Below are 17405 nucleotides of genomic sequence, written 5' to 3' on the forward strand. Positions count from 1 at the left end.
GAAGAACTCAAAGTTTCGTTCGGCAATTAGTCGTAATGACTAATTTGATTATAAGCAACATGTTAATAAACAATATATAATGTACGTAGGTAGTCATATTAATGATAAATTCATAGTTTCAAAAATATATTTTACATGCAATGATTATTATTTAAGAAAACATTTTTATTAAAACGTATTTTAACTGACAATGCTTTTTTATTTTCAATGTTTGTTTCTTTTCTCTAAAAATAGAAGATAAAAAATAAAAAACTCATACAAAATTAGTAAACAAACCAATTTAATGTATATGTTCCTGTTAAAAAAATATCATCTGGTAGGTATATAAATATATAATAGCTCATGGTTCAAAATAATTTGTTTTGTAGTGAAACTGAGTATAGTACCTAATATAGTAGGTAATATTTACCACAAATCGGTATTTTAATATCTCCCATAATATGCTAGTATATAATGTTGTTATGAGCATTTAAAATTATTGTAATATTATATTATATGGCAAGACCCACGAAATTATATGTTCCAAAAATGGATGGAATAGCTTAACTTAAAAGTCATAATAGTACTAACTGATAAAGTAATATTCCTCTATTTTTGTTCTATTTATGTGTCTATATAATATACAAGCTGATAAATTTAAGTGTCCACATTTGTAGTCCCTACACTCATTGTTTAAGAAATTCTTCACTTTTTTAGAAATATTTTTTTAGGTACATAATTTAATATTATTGCAAAACAACATTTTTGAAAATATTATATTTCCTATAATTTTTTATCATTATAAATTTTTTATGTACTTTTTCATAGTATAAAACTTTATTATTTCATAATATTCTGATCATTTAAAGTTTTGATGAGTGGAAGACCAACATCTTTCGGAGTACCCCAGTTTCACTTTACTCTGTTCAGTGCTCATCTAAACTTTAAATACTTATAAAATATAGTAACTAGGTATGTAGGTAGTAGGTACTTACCTATTTATATTTATAGAAATTTGAATTAAACATAATGAAATAAAATTGTATACATCGAAATATTCATATGTTAAATCAATATTAAATATGTGCCTACTGTAAAAAACTAAAATCTTAAAAAAATTACCTAGTTTTGCAATAAAAACAATATGTATATACTACATATTTATTAATTATACAAAGTCCACAGCTACACATGCATTTATATTTTATACTTGTTAAGTTTAAATAAATTAATGAGTTGCAAGCTTAGATATATAGTTGTTAATCTACTATATAGTTGACGTGATATCCAAGTTTTTGAATTAAATAGGTAAGTAGGTACAATACTTTATAAAAAAACATTGTAAAATAGTGATTGTAAAAATAATGTAACTTTAAAAACTAAAATTAAACATTTTTTTTTCAATAAAATAATATTTTATAGTATGAAGATTGACTTTTAATTTCAACTATACTTATAATTTAATTTTAGCACACGGAAACTAGTTAATATGGAATATATAGGTCGGTAGACGGTAGTATATTAGGTACTTCTAGGTGTGCCGTGTTTACAGTCCCGCAATTAGGATTCTTGGGGCCCCGGACAAAGTTAATGTATGGGGCCCTGAGGTATATATGTATATAATATTTTTTTATAAGTTATACCTATACAAAAATAAATAATGATGGTGATATTTTTTTAAAAAGCCTAAAAATATAATGTGAAGGCCCACTACCAGTGACCAGTGCTTCGACACCAAATTATCGCATAATAAATTATAAAAATAAATATTTTTATTAATATATTTTATTTCATTTAAAACTTTAAACATTAGATTACAATGCAATTATTTAAACATTTAAGATAGATGCGGGGTGCCGTTGGGGCCCCTTGAGTCAACGATTAGCGGCCCTCTATAGGGGCATTGCCCTGGCTGCCCCTGCGGTTGTTGCGGCACTGCGTGTATACATAATTTTCTTTCAGAAATTTCAATTTAAAACACTCCAATGCAATGTACATTGTAGGTCGGTATGCAATACCTATGTACAATTTTTCATTAAAAATATATTCTGCGTGGCATTGTTTAAAAGAAAAAAAAATTGAACATTGTTGAATCAAAAGTATTCTTACTCACGACACTTCAATTAAAATGAAATATTGTAAGTTATGAATATAGTATTTTAATTGATCTTACATTTTATCATTGAATAAATGCATTAACTACTTACTACATATACAAGTTTACAACATACCTGCCTTAGTTGACAGTATAATCGGTACGTATGTATTATACTCGATTATTAATAATACAATGACATTCGTAATTATAGATAATATACTCATGTCAAGTTAGAAAAAGTCATTTCCAATATAATAAAAATAATGATGTTTAAAATGTTACCTATAGGCAGTGAACATTACGAACGTTTTTTCTTCAATTAGCACCTAAAAAATCTTTTCACCTAATTATAAATAGGATAATTGTATACTTTTTTATTTTATTAAAATGTATCAAATCTAATTTAAGTTTGGAACAATAAATCTTCATGAAATAATGTACAAAATTAAACTCTTACAATACATAGCAAAAAATACAATCAACATTTTAGATTCTGAGCGGAGCGATGAATGTATTGTTTTTACAATGATGTGTATTTTTTTTTGTCTGTGTACACGATAAGTAGTCAAAACAATGCTTTGATTTTCAATTTCAGTATCTTGTTCGATGGGAAAGTAAATCTAGTTAGTGCTTTAAGGAGGTCAACATTTAAAATTCCCAGTAATTTTCGAAAGCGCCGGGGAAAAAAAATTAAGGGAAACGGATATTTCTACGAAAAATCAGATTTGGTTACTTAAACAAGAGTTACACAACTAGACTCCTAATATATTGTTAAAATGGTAGTTGAAAATATTAAAAATATAGTCACAGTTTTTTTTTATAAACATTTAAAGTTCGTATTTTGACAAAATACGTTTAAAAATCTCGAAAATGTGCAAATTATTTTGAGTTAGAATTTATAAGAAATTTTCTTTTTTAATCTAAGAGGTGAAAATTTAACACAAATTAATTTGAAACGTAATAACTTTTTTCAAAATATTATTTTTTATTATTCATATAACTTTCATAACTTTTGTCATAGGTATCAATATTAATATCAATTTTTATTTTTATTTATCAGGTCTTTCTGTTACACGCTGTATATTTAACTCGTTAGATTTATGTTTTTTTTTTAAATTTGAAATACTGTTTTGAATAATTTATTAGAGTTGGTGCGTGCACTGTGTTGAAAGGCTTGTGCCTTTATATACCGAAAATGATGAGATACCACGTATTAAATTTATTTCCTAACAGAGATATAGATTTTGAGAATATTTTTAACCATTTTTTTTATTATTTCCTCCCAATATAAAGTACGTTCTTGTTTTTTAAAATTCCTGAAGTAAAATTTATATTTTATACACAACTTACATACCTAATATTATAAATTATGATACGAGAATATTTATGTTTTATACCTCAAAATATTGTGTAGAAAATTTTAAAATAATAAAATAAACAGCTTAACTACTTTATATAATATTTAAAAAAAACTGCGAGTCCATAAATAAGAAAAAGTATTGTCTTTTTAATCAATTAGGTATTGCAGGACACAGCTGGTTAATAAATAATATATTATACCTGTATAATACATTATAATAATTGATGGTTTATTAAGTATAGATACCCATACATTTTATAAGTGCGTACCTAGTTAGTATAAACAGTATACACTGGTATTAAAATCTAAAATGTTAAAATGTTAAATTGGGTCAATTCTAAAAAATATATTTTTCCCACAATTTAAAAAAAGAAAAAATATAAGATCATACTTAAAAGTTCACGATAAAAAACTAAAAAATAGTTCACAAAAAAAAAAAATAATTGTATCTCAATAATTGTTGATCGAACACTAGTTCGAAGTTTACAAGTGTCCTCTCTTTCCGTGAGCTTGACATCAGTAAATAAAATTGACAATATTTATAAATGTATAGTAACTAATATTTGCGTAAAAAAAAATTAAATTAACTACACATTTTTAATAAAAAAAGTGCTTACGCTTAAAACCTATATTAATCAATAGTTTTAGAAAGATTTTAATATTTATGTGGTACCTACCTTCAGAAACACGAATATGATTTGAAAAATACAATTATTAAAACAAAACAACTAATATAATATCGTATATATAAAATAATTTTTACCCCGATCGTACCTTTTAATTAATTTTATATTAATAAAATCCATTTTCAATTGTATTACTTGCTAATTTTATATTATGTTCTAAATGAAATATAATGAAAACATTTTTTTTTGTGTCAATTTTTGATATTTAGATTGTGATTTATTTTAAGTTTATAATTTTGTATTTTATAATTCTAAAACTTTAAAAATACTTTTACAACCACTGCCCAAGGCATTTTAGATTCAAGTTTTTAACAAATTTAACCTTTTGTAGGTACTAAAAAATAACAAAAAAGTAACATAAGGGCCACTGTACAAACGATAAATAAAGTATTTGTTTCATTTAATTTGTTAAAAACTCTATTTTGTAAGTTTTTTTCAATCTACTAAAAAAACTGAGAATAATTTTTTATATATATAATAACAATTTTAATTCATTTTTATGTTACCTATTCAAATTCTTACATTTTCCAGAAAATAACGGGTTCGTTCTCAAAATGAGTTTTTTGAACTTTGAAGTATACTGCCATTTTGTTGAGTTTATAGTTATATACCTCCTTCTTTGTTTAATGGCTTTCTTTAATAACTTTCTATACGAATATACACTCAGTATCACCTTCAAATAAAAAAGATAATTTAGAAAATATATTATGTATATTATATAAAAACTTTTAAAAAACTTGTAATATTATACTATACCTAGTAAATAATATTGTTTTTTTTTTACAATTCAGTCACAAATTACGTAACAATAAGTTAATTAAGCGTACATTTTACAGTCTTTATTCAATAAAATAACTACCTCAAACTGTATTAAAAGGTTGGTTTCATATTGTTTCAGACCTGTACCCAATAATGTTCCATGCGTTTTATTGTCATATTTAGAATGTTTATAAATATAATTCCTGATAAAACTTATATTAACTATACATGACATAGGTTGTATATTATATTCTGTATACATATATAAATATATAATATATATGCAATATGTAATATGTGTACATATTATGTACCCATTTGTGTGTACAGCTTCCCTGCACAAATAAATTTGAAGAAAATGTTTTCCATTATAAATGTCAAATACTTACACAGGATCGATTACGTAACTGGGTTCTGTAGTTTTCTTTTGCAAACTCAGTGAACCAAAATAATTATCCCATGTCAATCATACAAATAACAATACAAATACACGTGACAAAATAAGTGCCTTTATGTAATCATTTTATACAATTAATTTATGCATTTGTGTAAGGATTCTCAATAAATATTTTCTATTACTATACAATTTTATACAAGTGAATTGTACCGTTGTAATATTAATTATTATTAGTTATTACTATAACCAATGTCAACAAAGAACACCTTTTATGATTTATACACTTTAAAGACATTGTACTGAAATTCTTATTACTAATTACAATTTTAAATAATTTAACTAAATGTATCATAAGAATTAACAATCCAACATTATGTATTATCAAATTATATTTTTAGAAAAATGCTACAAGCTACTAATTAATAGCCTCATTTGCATCATAGTTATGACAGAATTTATTATTTTAGATAGGTACCTAATTTGTAAATTACTTTGATACAAAATTATAATACTATACTTCTCATTCAAAAAAATATTTTTATACATATTCCTAAAACGTTTACTCACGTTTTTTTAAAAAATAATTGAATGTTTGAAACATGACATAAGTATGATAATACTGATATATTATATTATAATGAACTGCAGTTCATGAAGAAACCTCCTTATGACTATATTTTTAATCAAACCCATTCATTATTTTCATGTTTATATAAAATAATAGATAATATTATATTGCAATCCAACCTCTATCTTGCGTAGAACGACGTAAGAAAACATATTACTATGCCCTGTACACAAAGTTAATACTCAGTTCGCTAAAAAAAACTGTTTTCATTGTTATACTATATGTTTACATTTCTGTGTCAACTTTGTTTATTTTATACTTTATAGACTATTAAGTAAAGATAGTTAAGTATATCATCGCAACTAAAAAAGTAATTTTTTAGTGTCGTAATTTATAGTTAATGCCAATTTATTGTCATTAAAATATTATTTTATTCTAATTTTAGACTGTATTAAGAATCTGGAAGACTGCAAAGATAAAATATGGAAGAAATGCAATGTGACCAGTATAGTGGACCATTCACCACACCCTTCATGGGATAATGTATGCGTTGAACAACTTGTGTGGACATTCAATATACACGCATACGGATTTGCTTGTCTTTTTTTCATTTTATCATTCTATGCCGTTTTTTCAATCTTAAACATCAGGTAAGTCTATACTAGGTATATTAATCTTTGACATAGCTACCCCTCCGTTGCATTTAAAAACTAACTTCTATGCTCAGTTTATATAAGTCTAAATATTAATATCATATTTAGGATGTATTCATCATCACATACAAGAAACTTGGACACTTGGTAGAAACTATAAATTAAATATAAAAGTTTTAAAAATAAATAAATACTTATACCAAAACAAAAAAAATACCTAATTAATGTAATCAGATATTACTTTACTGTTATTTTTATTGATTGAATTTGAAATAGTTATTTACTAAATTACCGACCAGCTGCGTTCATTTAAAAAATGTGTAGAGGAGCTATATATAATACTATTGGAGCACGTTTGTCGTTTACTATCTCAAAAATTGTTTTGATAAACAAAAAAAAATGAAAAACGTCATATGTAAAAACTATAATAGCTACCTCCACTTAGAAAACACTAAAAATAAATATTGTTCTTGCTCTCTCGTAAAATATATTAAAAGAGACATATATAATATATAGAATACCCACGCTTATCTTTGTTGAGTTAATAAATGTGTATCATAGGTAATGAGTACACTTTTACCCCCCCTCCACCTTTAAACGTGTTTATTTTTTCCTATATTATAATATTAAATTAAAAATTTATTTTACAAAAGCCCTATACCTCCCCCCCATATAAAATGTCTGGCTAAGCCACTGATAAGAAGTGCATATAGTTGTGTGTTACATGAATACTTTAATTTATTTACCATCTATTTAATTCTTAAAAAGTGTTTTTAACTACCTATATTATATGTTAATATATTTGTATTCGTTTTAATTAAAGATCACAAACAGCTAACAAAAAACCATACATGGCAGCAATTAATGCGTTATTACTGGCTACAGGTATTTGTAGGGCGTTTGTGTTATTTGTCGACCCATATAATACAAGACGAGTAAGTCGATGTCAATTAACCGTGTGAAAACATACTTAAATTATAATGTTTCAGAACATTTCATCCGTTGTCACACATTTGACATGGGATCTTGGCTTATGCAGCTTGGTGACAGCCCTGTCTTTATTACAATTAGCCTATTTACAACTAACTCAAGTACGATAAATTTAAACACAATATCAACTTTTACAAAGCAAATCATATTTTCAAATTATGTTTTAAATATAGTTGCAAGCGGGACCTTCAAATATGAGACGTAAATCAGTCGTAGTGACAGCTACTGTATTAATTGTTGGAGTTCTTGTTCCAGCAGATATTGTTGCATCCGTTGATTACAAATTATGGGTACCTATTTTATTAACTATGTAAAAATAATTTCCAACAAATAATAATATCAAAAATTACTGTAATAACAGGTTTTAGGTAATGCTGTGCGTATTCTTTTGCATATATGGGGTATTTGGCTTTGCTGTTTCTTCCTTTACTTAGGTGTTAAAGTAATGACACTAGTTAAGCGTATGCCAAAGTCGGTCTTACAGAACTTTGATTCACGACACAAGGGTAAGTGTGAGTAATAATTCCTCGATGTATAATATATGCCAGGTAATTTTAGACTCTGTACTGTCTGTAGTGATAATTATTAGAGCCTGGTATATTTTGTAAGTAATATTATCCTTCTACAGATGAATATAATATGTGTACAAATATAATTTTTTTTTTTATAAACAAATTTTATAAGTCTTTTAAAATAATTAATATTTAATAAAATAATATTTCTTGAAGGAAAAACGACTTTATTGATAAAAGGTTAAACATTAAATTTTGTTACCCTCTTCACTCAGAATCTAAAATGTAGGATATATTATTAATGAATATATATCTCGTATTAAAATATTAAGGCATAATACCTGAAAAACCTAAAAATTATATTTATCATAATAACTTATAATTTATAAGTGCCTATAGTCTAAAACATTGTAATAAAATTTAAAAATATCTTAATAATTCAAATTTAAACACTTGCAAAAAAAACTATTATGCTATTAAACTATTCGTATTTGAAACTATATTCTAGCCACGGAACTCTGTTAAATCTCGTTTTTTATAAGTAAGTAAATAGTAATAGTATGTTTTTCTAAAATTTTGTGGTTAGGGTGACCCGAGAAAAACTGAAAATGACCTGTATTAATTCATAACAACTCAATTGATATCTGAAAAATATTTTTTTTTTTATACTTAATTTTAGCACTCACTTTGTCGCATAAAATCTGATAGACTCATCTACTATTGTATGAAAAAAACAGTCACAAAATTAAACTTCCAGTAATTATATTATAAACTCACGGAAATGAACAAAACAATGTTGTACCTATTCAATTTTCCTTACTTCTGAAATTGCATTTTGTGAATCGTGAAATTAATCTTAAGAAGGTAGGTACTTACATTTAATTATTCAGACGTAAAAATGTAAATTAAACGTTTTAAAAAATAAAAAAAATCATAAAATAATTTCTAAAAAGTAGGTAATAAGAATATCATTGAATATGATTATAAATTATAATATAATTATGTATTATAAATATTGATAGTTAGTATTAATAGTAAATAATTATAATACATAATAAGTAATTAGTACCTAATAAGTAATAACTATAATAAAATATATATCTAAGAATAAATTGTGATACATATAATAATTAATAAAATTATTTGTTAAATTTATTATGTAGACTATCGAATATTTCATATTTGTATGGTATTATTTTAAACAGGTATAATGCAATTAGGAATATTAGCTCCATACAATAACTTGGCTACCTCGATGGCCGCTGCATTCGTACCAGCACTATTAGTTCCACATCAATCAAAATCAGATTCCAAAGATAGGCCTAGTAAGTTTGATTAAAATAAAATAAATTTTAATTGAGAGTCTTGTATTAATATCAACTGTTGAAATTAAGCTGTCAAGATAACGGCACCATCAGAAGTTGCCAATAGCTTTAATAGAATGAATCGGCGAGCTAGTAGTTTCGTACAAAGACAAAAAAGATCTGGATCAATTATGTTAAGCCCAACTACACCTTCAAGAAGATCGAGTGAAGTTCAAAGTATCATTCAAAGTAATTATCTACCTATAATATACTTAATATTATATTATATTACAAACATACTATATGATCATCGCAGAACGACTGAGTTGTGTGGAAGGAAGTAAGCAATTTTTGGTATTAAGTCCTAATAACAATGCTAGCGACAGTCCAGAACCAGAAGAAAGTTCATGGCGTAAGAGTTTCGCCAAATCAATATCATGGCAATTCCCAAAAACTGGAGAATCCGGTATAACAAATGATACTTCACCAACAACTTCGTCATCGTTACTCACGCCCTTACAAGTAAAACTCACATATACAAGTATACAACGCATTATTTTAAGTATATAATTTGCAAGCCCGGATTAAGGGGGGCCAGGGGGGGCATGCCCCCCAGGCCTCGATAGTTAGAATTTATTTAGGGGCCTTTGATTTTTCCATTACTTTTTTCGTTATATGCTATATAACACTGCATAAATCACCTAAAAAAAAAATCGACGATTATTTAGCTAGGAAAAAAGCTTGTATATTATAATTTATAAATAAAGTGATACATTATTCATTATTTTTTGCTATATACCTAGTATCTATATATTAATATATTATATTTATTATAACATGTACCTAATATTAAATAATATACAATGTGTTCCAGGGTGAAGTGACCAGCTAACGTCATATGAAAGTATACCAAAAATTATGAAGAAATACCCTTTAGAGATTGAATCTAACTTTTTTATTTTTTTTAGTTATGAGCAATTAACTTTTTTTCATCAAAACCATGCGTATCATGCATTTGTTTATGTATCTTCAAAACTATTCTACATTTTGACGTATATTTATTTTTATTTTAAAGCTATTTATTTGTCCTAAACGAATAACCGTAGACACTTGCGTTTTATATCATAATATGTTTATTTTATAAATTCAAAATATTTTCACTTGTTTTGATCTGTTTACAGGCTATTTAAATATTAAATGTATATTTATTTAGGGGAAGTGGGGGACGTTAGTAAAATGCTGCCCCAGGGCACTTAATGTCTAAATGCACCACTATAAATATTACAAAGTACAATTACATCAACTGACATACCTACGCAATTAAACCAAAAATGTGCTAATTATTTTTATTAAATTAAAAAAACGGAAAAAAGTTGGCAAAAATTAGTATTTTTAAAATAAAATTGTGCATTATTCCAAATAATTTATGAATTAATATATAAAACTATGAGTTTTTGTTTTTTTGTACTGTGACAACTAAATTTTACCGAATAGTATAAAATCAAATGATTGACGACCAATATTAATCGACTCAATCCTAGGAAAACTAAGATTGTGACGATTAACAGGAATATATTATGAAAACCAATCTTTCAAGGTATTCTAGCTATTATTCAGTATAATTCAGTAGAATAATACAAAAAACCAAAAAACCCAAACTAAGTAATATTATTTGGAATAATACACGATTTCCTTTTAAAAATGCTAATTTTTGCCAACTTTTTTCTAATTTTTTAATTTAATAAAAATAATTGGTGCATTTCTAATTCAATTGCGTATATCGGAGTGTTGATAGGACAATTAAATAGCTTTAAAATAAAAAAAATTACATTAAAATGTTGAAAATTTTTGAAGATACATAAACAAATGCATGATATGTATGGTTTTGATAAAAAAAGTTAGTGCCCATATCTTAAAAAAATTAAAAATTTGGACCCAATCTTTAAAGAGTATTTCTTCATAATTTTTGGTACACTTTCATATGACGTCAACTGGTCACTGTACCCTGGAACACATTATAAACATTAATATTTTTTTTTCGTACAGGGGCCTCATTTCAAACTTTGGCCCCTTGGCCTCAAAATGTCTTAATCCGGGCTTGAAAATTTGCTTATGGTACATCACATTGATGGCAAATTTTGCTCTGTTGGTAACAATATCTACTAGGTATAAAGAATGACGTGTTAGTTGGGATTGTCATTTTTGAACTAGTTTTTTAATATGTTTTTAAATTTATTGTTTGTTGTCTAGTCCTATTATGATTGCCACTGCTGAGTAATGATATACTGATATAGTTGATTAGGTATTCTTAATAGATAATATTTATACGTTAGTAAATTTATTTCCAGTGTCGTATCCAGTAGGGTTAGGGGGTTGTAACCTCCCCCTCCAAAATTGTTAAATAATAATAACATTTGTATTGATAAATCATTTTCAGATAAAATTTGTCAACAATTAATTTTATCTCCCCCCCCCACAAAAAAAAATATAATAAATAAAAAATGCTGGACACGCCACTGTTTCAGTTGATTCTAGGGATGATATAGCTTGGTTTGCTTATAGGTCAACCTTCATTACCAGTAATACCAGTGTGTGAAGGGACACACATAATCTCAGTAATACTATTTGAGTTTACCATAACGTTGAGTATCTGTTAGGAGATTTTATTAGACAGATTATCTGATAGTAGAGAAGTTATGGCGCTAATAAAGTAACTTATGACGAGAGTTTTATTTATAGGAATAGATTCATTCGGCTTAGACAATTGCTTCTTTGATGGCAATGATTTCTGATACTGGCTTGGCGTCAATAGGGTAGTTTTTAGACTCTTTTTGACTAACGATTAAACTCCACTAACCCATATACAATGAAGAACGACACATCTCAAGCATAGACCTATTAATAGGTATGTGATCTTAATAGCCACCCCACCACATGGAGGAAGCGTAGGTGAAACCAACGCAGATGATTTTTATAATTTACTGGACTTATAAATCAATTATAATTAAAAAATTAAAATGTAAATATGTAGTTATGTTAGCTATGTTTACTCTTAAAATCGTATTCACTATTATTTATATGTAAAGTAATATGTTTTATTTTAGACCCATATAAAACTTTATAGGCTAATGACCCTAATTGCCAAAGCATAGTCTTCCTAATATAAAAAAAAAATACTTAGGTATGATTACAATATTTGTTATTTTCAGCCACAAAGAAGTTTTAGACTTAAGTCTACCGGTCAAGCTGATCAGGAAACCAGGCCTACAACCAGACATTCAAGCAGTTTTTCAGATTTAGTCAGTATTCAATTATACGCGTAAAATATAAACCTTACACTAACTGACATTGAAACGTAATACTTGTCATATTATTTTAGAGTTCTGAAATGACCTTAAGTACGATATTAAATCATATTGCATTTGTAAATCGAGGAAATGGAACAGGAGATGCTAAAATGGACAACGTTCGGAGACGTACTTCTAAAGTTGCTATTACTAAATCAGAAATCGTTTTAGTGATAAAAACCGTACATGTCTGTGCAGGATTGGCAATGTTATTATGTTTTTTTAACTTTGCTACAGATATTAATTTGATTGGTGAGTATTAGGTTGTGTTAATATATAGCATGCTAAATGTATAAGCTATATTTAAAATAATTTATTACATCTACTTAGAGTGGTTAATTTTGTTTTAAAGATAAACAAATACAATTTTATACCTAATGGGTAATATAATTTAAACAAAGGTTAGACAATTGAAAGTTTGAAAAGAAAGGTTTAAACAAAAATTGAATTTTATTACTAGTGTAAATTAAACTTTTTTGACAATCTTACAGCTGTATTACTCCACCAAACGAATTAATAATACGTATAGTGTTAGAATTAGAACGACGATGAAAGTCCTTTACTTTTTATTATTTCTATATAATTTGAGAACACCCATAATCTCTTAGTCCTTACTGATTGTTTTGGACGTTTAGGTAATAGATACAATAGAACGGAAAAAAATATTTTCTTTTTTACAAAATATTTTTTAATATACTTTATTTTTCAAATTTAATTTCACTAAATTCTATCAAATAAAAAATTTAAATTAATTTTATGAATTATACAACTTTCTTTTTTAAGGCTTTGACGACTGAGGTCCTTAGCCTGTAAATGTGGTAGGGTTGGTCCGGTTGGTTAGGAACACACATGTATAATATGTGGCAAGGTTTTTGAACACTACGAAGCTGGGTGGTCACCCATCCGAGAACTAGTAGCGGCGGCCGTTGCTTACTTTCAAATCTCAATCACGTAGCGTGGTTTGTTTCAATTTTTTTGATTGGTTGGTTTCAGCCACTACGCCTCGCCGAGCCACTTAGTATATTTGTTTTAATTAATGGTACCATAGTCCATAGACGTACGTCTATGAATGATACTACCTACATAAAAATTATGAAATGTAATTACATTTTAATTCAAATACATACCTATAAATTAATATTCATTTAATTAATTACAATTATTTTTAATGTAAATAAATTAGGTACCTACTATTGTTCAAAAATATTTATTTTAATCGCACATAAGTTCTCGTTACTGGCATATTCTTATATTTTAATTATTTTTTGGAGGATAAATTATTGGGGTGGTGATTGGTGTCAAAAACTTTGGTTTTCTTTTTTTTTCATGGGGAAGGGGTTGAGTTCCAACATTTCAGGAGACACTAATTTTGTCAATTCTATAGGTAAGTGGTCTCCCTTATTTAATATTTCCATTTTGAGCATCGATAATCCCTAAAAGATATCATATAGTTGAAACTTGAAAGTCCTTATATAAGCAGATTTAACATCACATTAAATAATTATATAACCTAATCTAAAAATATCTATCTAAATCAATAGATATTATTTTTTTTTGACGATTCATATCAATTCCTACAAAACCTAATATTAAGTTAAGCTAATATTAATTTAAACATTGACAAATAAATTTAGATAGGTATGTACCTAAATTGTATTATTTCGACTTACCTATAGTAGATATTAAGATTTAAGACATGAATTTACCATAAGACAGTCTTAAATTTCAGAAATAATATACAATTATAATTTGTTTAACAATATTATACTGTTATTTTTTAGGAGTTTACTCATACGACAAACCCTGGTGCTGGCTAATAGTGCAAAGTGTGGTACGAGTTTTGGAATTATCGTTGGCATGCATGTTAGCTAACCTAACAAAACAACCAGTGAACGTTATACACCACACTCAATATACGCATCCATTGAGAGCGAAACTTCGAGGGTCATTTTTCATTTAGGCCCTGAAAATCTAAAATAAAAAGGGTTAATTTTATGACTTAAAAAATAATACAATCACTGAGTTAATCTTAAGTCTGACAGGAGTACTACGCAAATGAGATCGGGACCATTATTTCAAACGTGCAATAACACATTTTACAATAACACATTATTTTACATTAATACATAACAGGTACTTATACATTTTATAATATTACCTTTATGTCTTATTTACTTAAGATATTGTTATTTGATTTGTTTTTTATTATTATTCACTTGAATGTTTTTAACATTATTTGCGCAGTATTCCTCAAGAAATATGCAATCGATCTTATTTTTAAATTTTTCCCCAACTCACCTTATCTACACATATTATATAGGTTACTATCACCTATACACACGAATATCTTTATAAATAATAAATATATAATACATACATATATATATTTCATTAGTGGTGTAGGTATATTTTTAGAAATTAAACTACTTTATTTTACACTATATACAATATTAAGTATCAGCGAATGCATTCGGGAAAGAAATCTGAGTTACCAAAAATATTTTATGTTACCTATTATAAATGCGTATGTTATAGTGTTATACCTATAAAGCGCGTATGTGTAGTAGACGATTCGGATTCACTAAGCATATAATATTATTATGTACCATGTTCAATTTTTTTGTATGCAGTGGCGGATTTAAGATTGAATTTTATTAAAATGATAAGTACCTAGTCGGCAAAAAATAAGAAGGGCTTTGTGCAAAAGTTATCTGTGACTCGTGACTCGTGAGTCGTGAGTCACGGTAGGTACCTTTTACAAAGCCTTTTCGCTGTAATAACAACTGTTAAATCAACTGCAGCAGGTCGTATGAAGAAAGAGTTCAAATAAGTACCATATAACTTAAAGTAGCATTAACAGTTTCTCGCAAACATTATTTAGGCTTGGCAATACATAATATACAAATATAATATGACATAAAAAATACTAGTATAAATAATTTTTAAGAAAAATAAGTCGAGCAAAACACCTGAAAACCGTCCCCGATAAATGACCCGCTCTTCAAAACCACCACTGCGTTAAAGTAAATAATATGCTTAATGAATTATTATTATACTCTATACAGAATAAACTATAAAAATAGATTGGGTATTAGTAAAGTACGTATTTACCATTATATATAAATATTATAATATTATTATTCTTTTAAAAATAATTTATTGGTTTTTTTTTTTGCTTATGCCTTATAACAGGTATAATATATAATATAGGTATTAGGTTCATTATCCTACGCATAGTAGAATAATAAATTATAATATCAAATATTTAAAAATGTCAATTATAATTTTTAGGTAGATATAGGTAGTTGTTACCTATTATAGATTATGAATATATAGGTGCCTCTACATTTTAAGACCATGAAAAATAGATATTTAAATATTAATGACAAATAAAATTATCACTTTTTACTATTTAGTACTTACAGCTGTACAGTAACATGTTTTTTATATAGTCATATTACGTATAAGGTAAATCTACTTACAATATAACGATAGATGTTATATCAATAATATACGTTATCTTTGCACGTCATAGAATAATGATATTATTCAAATAACATCAAAATATTTTCTTAAGGCGTTCATCGTATAGGTAATCTTCAACACCTATAAATTTATTATATATATATTATATTTCTATAGGCAAAAATTAAATAAATATTCCTAATAACAGTGACATACACAGACATTTCTGATTTAGGAGGGGGGTATTATAAAAAAATATTTATGTTTTATAAAAACATTTTCACTTTTTTGTATAGTGAAAAAAAAACCAAGGGGGATTTCAACACAACCCTCTTCCCCGACTTCTTTTATATGCCACTAAATAGCATGTATAATATAGGTAGGTAATTAAATATTTTATACACAGGGTTATTAACCGAGCATGATCACCGTTGTTATACGCTTTAACAATGAATTTATTCAAATTAAGATTTTTAGAATATTGAAGTACTTTTACATAAGAACCATATTTTGAAATACTTTTTATATAATTTATGGAGTGACCTGTAATGACTTAAACTTCTTTTTTTGCAAATAAGAACCAACCTATTCCTCTGTCAACTGCCAAGGTAGAATATTTTTTTGAAAAATAATTTAGATGTATATATAAATCAAAATTTGAACGAATTCTGAGTTATTAAAGTATATTATTTACTAAGGATAGTAGACTTAAAAGGTCTCCAGTCGATGAAAAAAAGTGACTTTTAGACCAAAAAGCCAGACAAAACTGAAGGAATTTGGTTTGGCGGATTTTAATTTTGAAAAAAGATTATGATTGATTAACAAATTTACTAGGTTTGACCAGAGACGATTTTTAATATTCTAATTATTGTTAGTGTCATAATGAATAATATAAATACAAAAATATCATATTTTTATTTATCTGCGAATAAATTACGACATTTACAACTGCGAAAGATAGAGATATTCAAAATCGCCTCGACCGAAACCTAGTAAACTTGGTAATCAATGAAAATCAGTTTTAAAAATTGAAATCCGTCAAACCAAATTCCTTCGGTTTTGTCTAGCTTTTTTATTTAGGTCTAAAACCCATTTTTTTAAATTGAAAAGAGTATATCTAATTGAATACCTACCTATTATTGATAATGCCTGCGCGTACGTAAATAAATTGACGGCAAATATAAATAACAACTGACCTATCGGGCTACCTACTATTATAATTTAGGACATTTCTAGAAAGTATTGACCGAAAACGATTACAGATTAAACTCACATATACCAATGTCC

The 17405-nt window shown here is 26.6% G+C and overlaps 1 protein-coding gene across 1 annotated transcript in view; it reads left to right on the top strand.

Moving 5' to 3' along the window:
* Nucleotides 1-15808, top strand: part of LOC100161072 — a 23291-nt gene extending 7483 nt beyond the window's left edge. The window contains exons 2-12 of the mRNA XM_001946127.5: nt 6293-6497; nt 7324-7435; nt 7490-7591; nt 7664-7780; nt 7852-7996; nt 9208-9327; nt 9397-9555; nt 9623-9828; nt 12516-12605; nt 12686-12905; nt 14435-15808. Of these exons, the coding sequence (XP_001946162.1) occupies nt 6293-6497; nt 7324-7435; nt 7490-7591; nt 7664-7780; nt 7852-7996; nt 9208-9327; nt 9397-9555; nt 9623-9828; nt 12516-12605; nt 12686-12905; nt 14435-14613 (1655 nt within the window). The 3' untranslated portion in view covers nt 14614-15808. The remainder of the gene's footprint in view (nt 1-6292; nt 6498-7323; nt 7436-7489; nt 7592-7663; nt 7781-7851; nt 7997-9207; nt 9328-9396; nt 9556-9622; nt 9829-12515; nt 12606-12685; nt 12906-14434) is intronic.
* Nucleotides 15809-17405: the final 1597 nt, after the last annotated feature.

This window comes from Acyrthosiphon pisum, chromosome A2 (assembly GCF_005508785.2).
Source record: "Acyrthosiphon pisum isolate AL4f chromosome A2, pea_aphid_22Mar2018_4r6ur, whole genome shotgun sequence".
Taxonomy (NCBI): Eukaryota; Metazoa; Arthropoda; class Insecta; order Hemiptera; family Aphididae; genus Acyrthosiphon; species Acyrthosiphon pisum.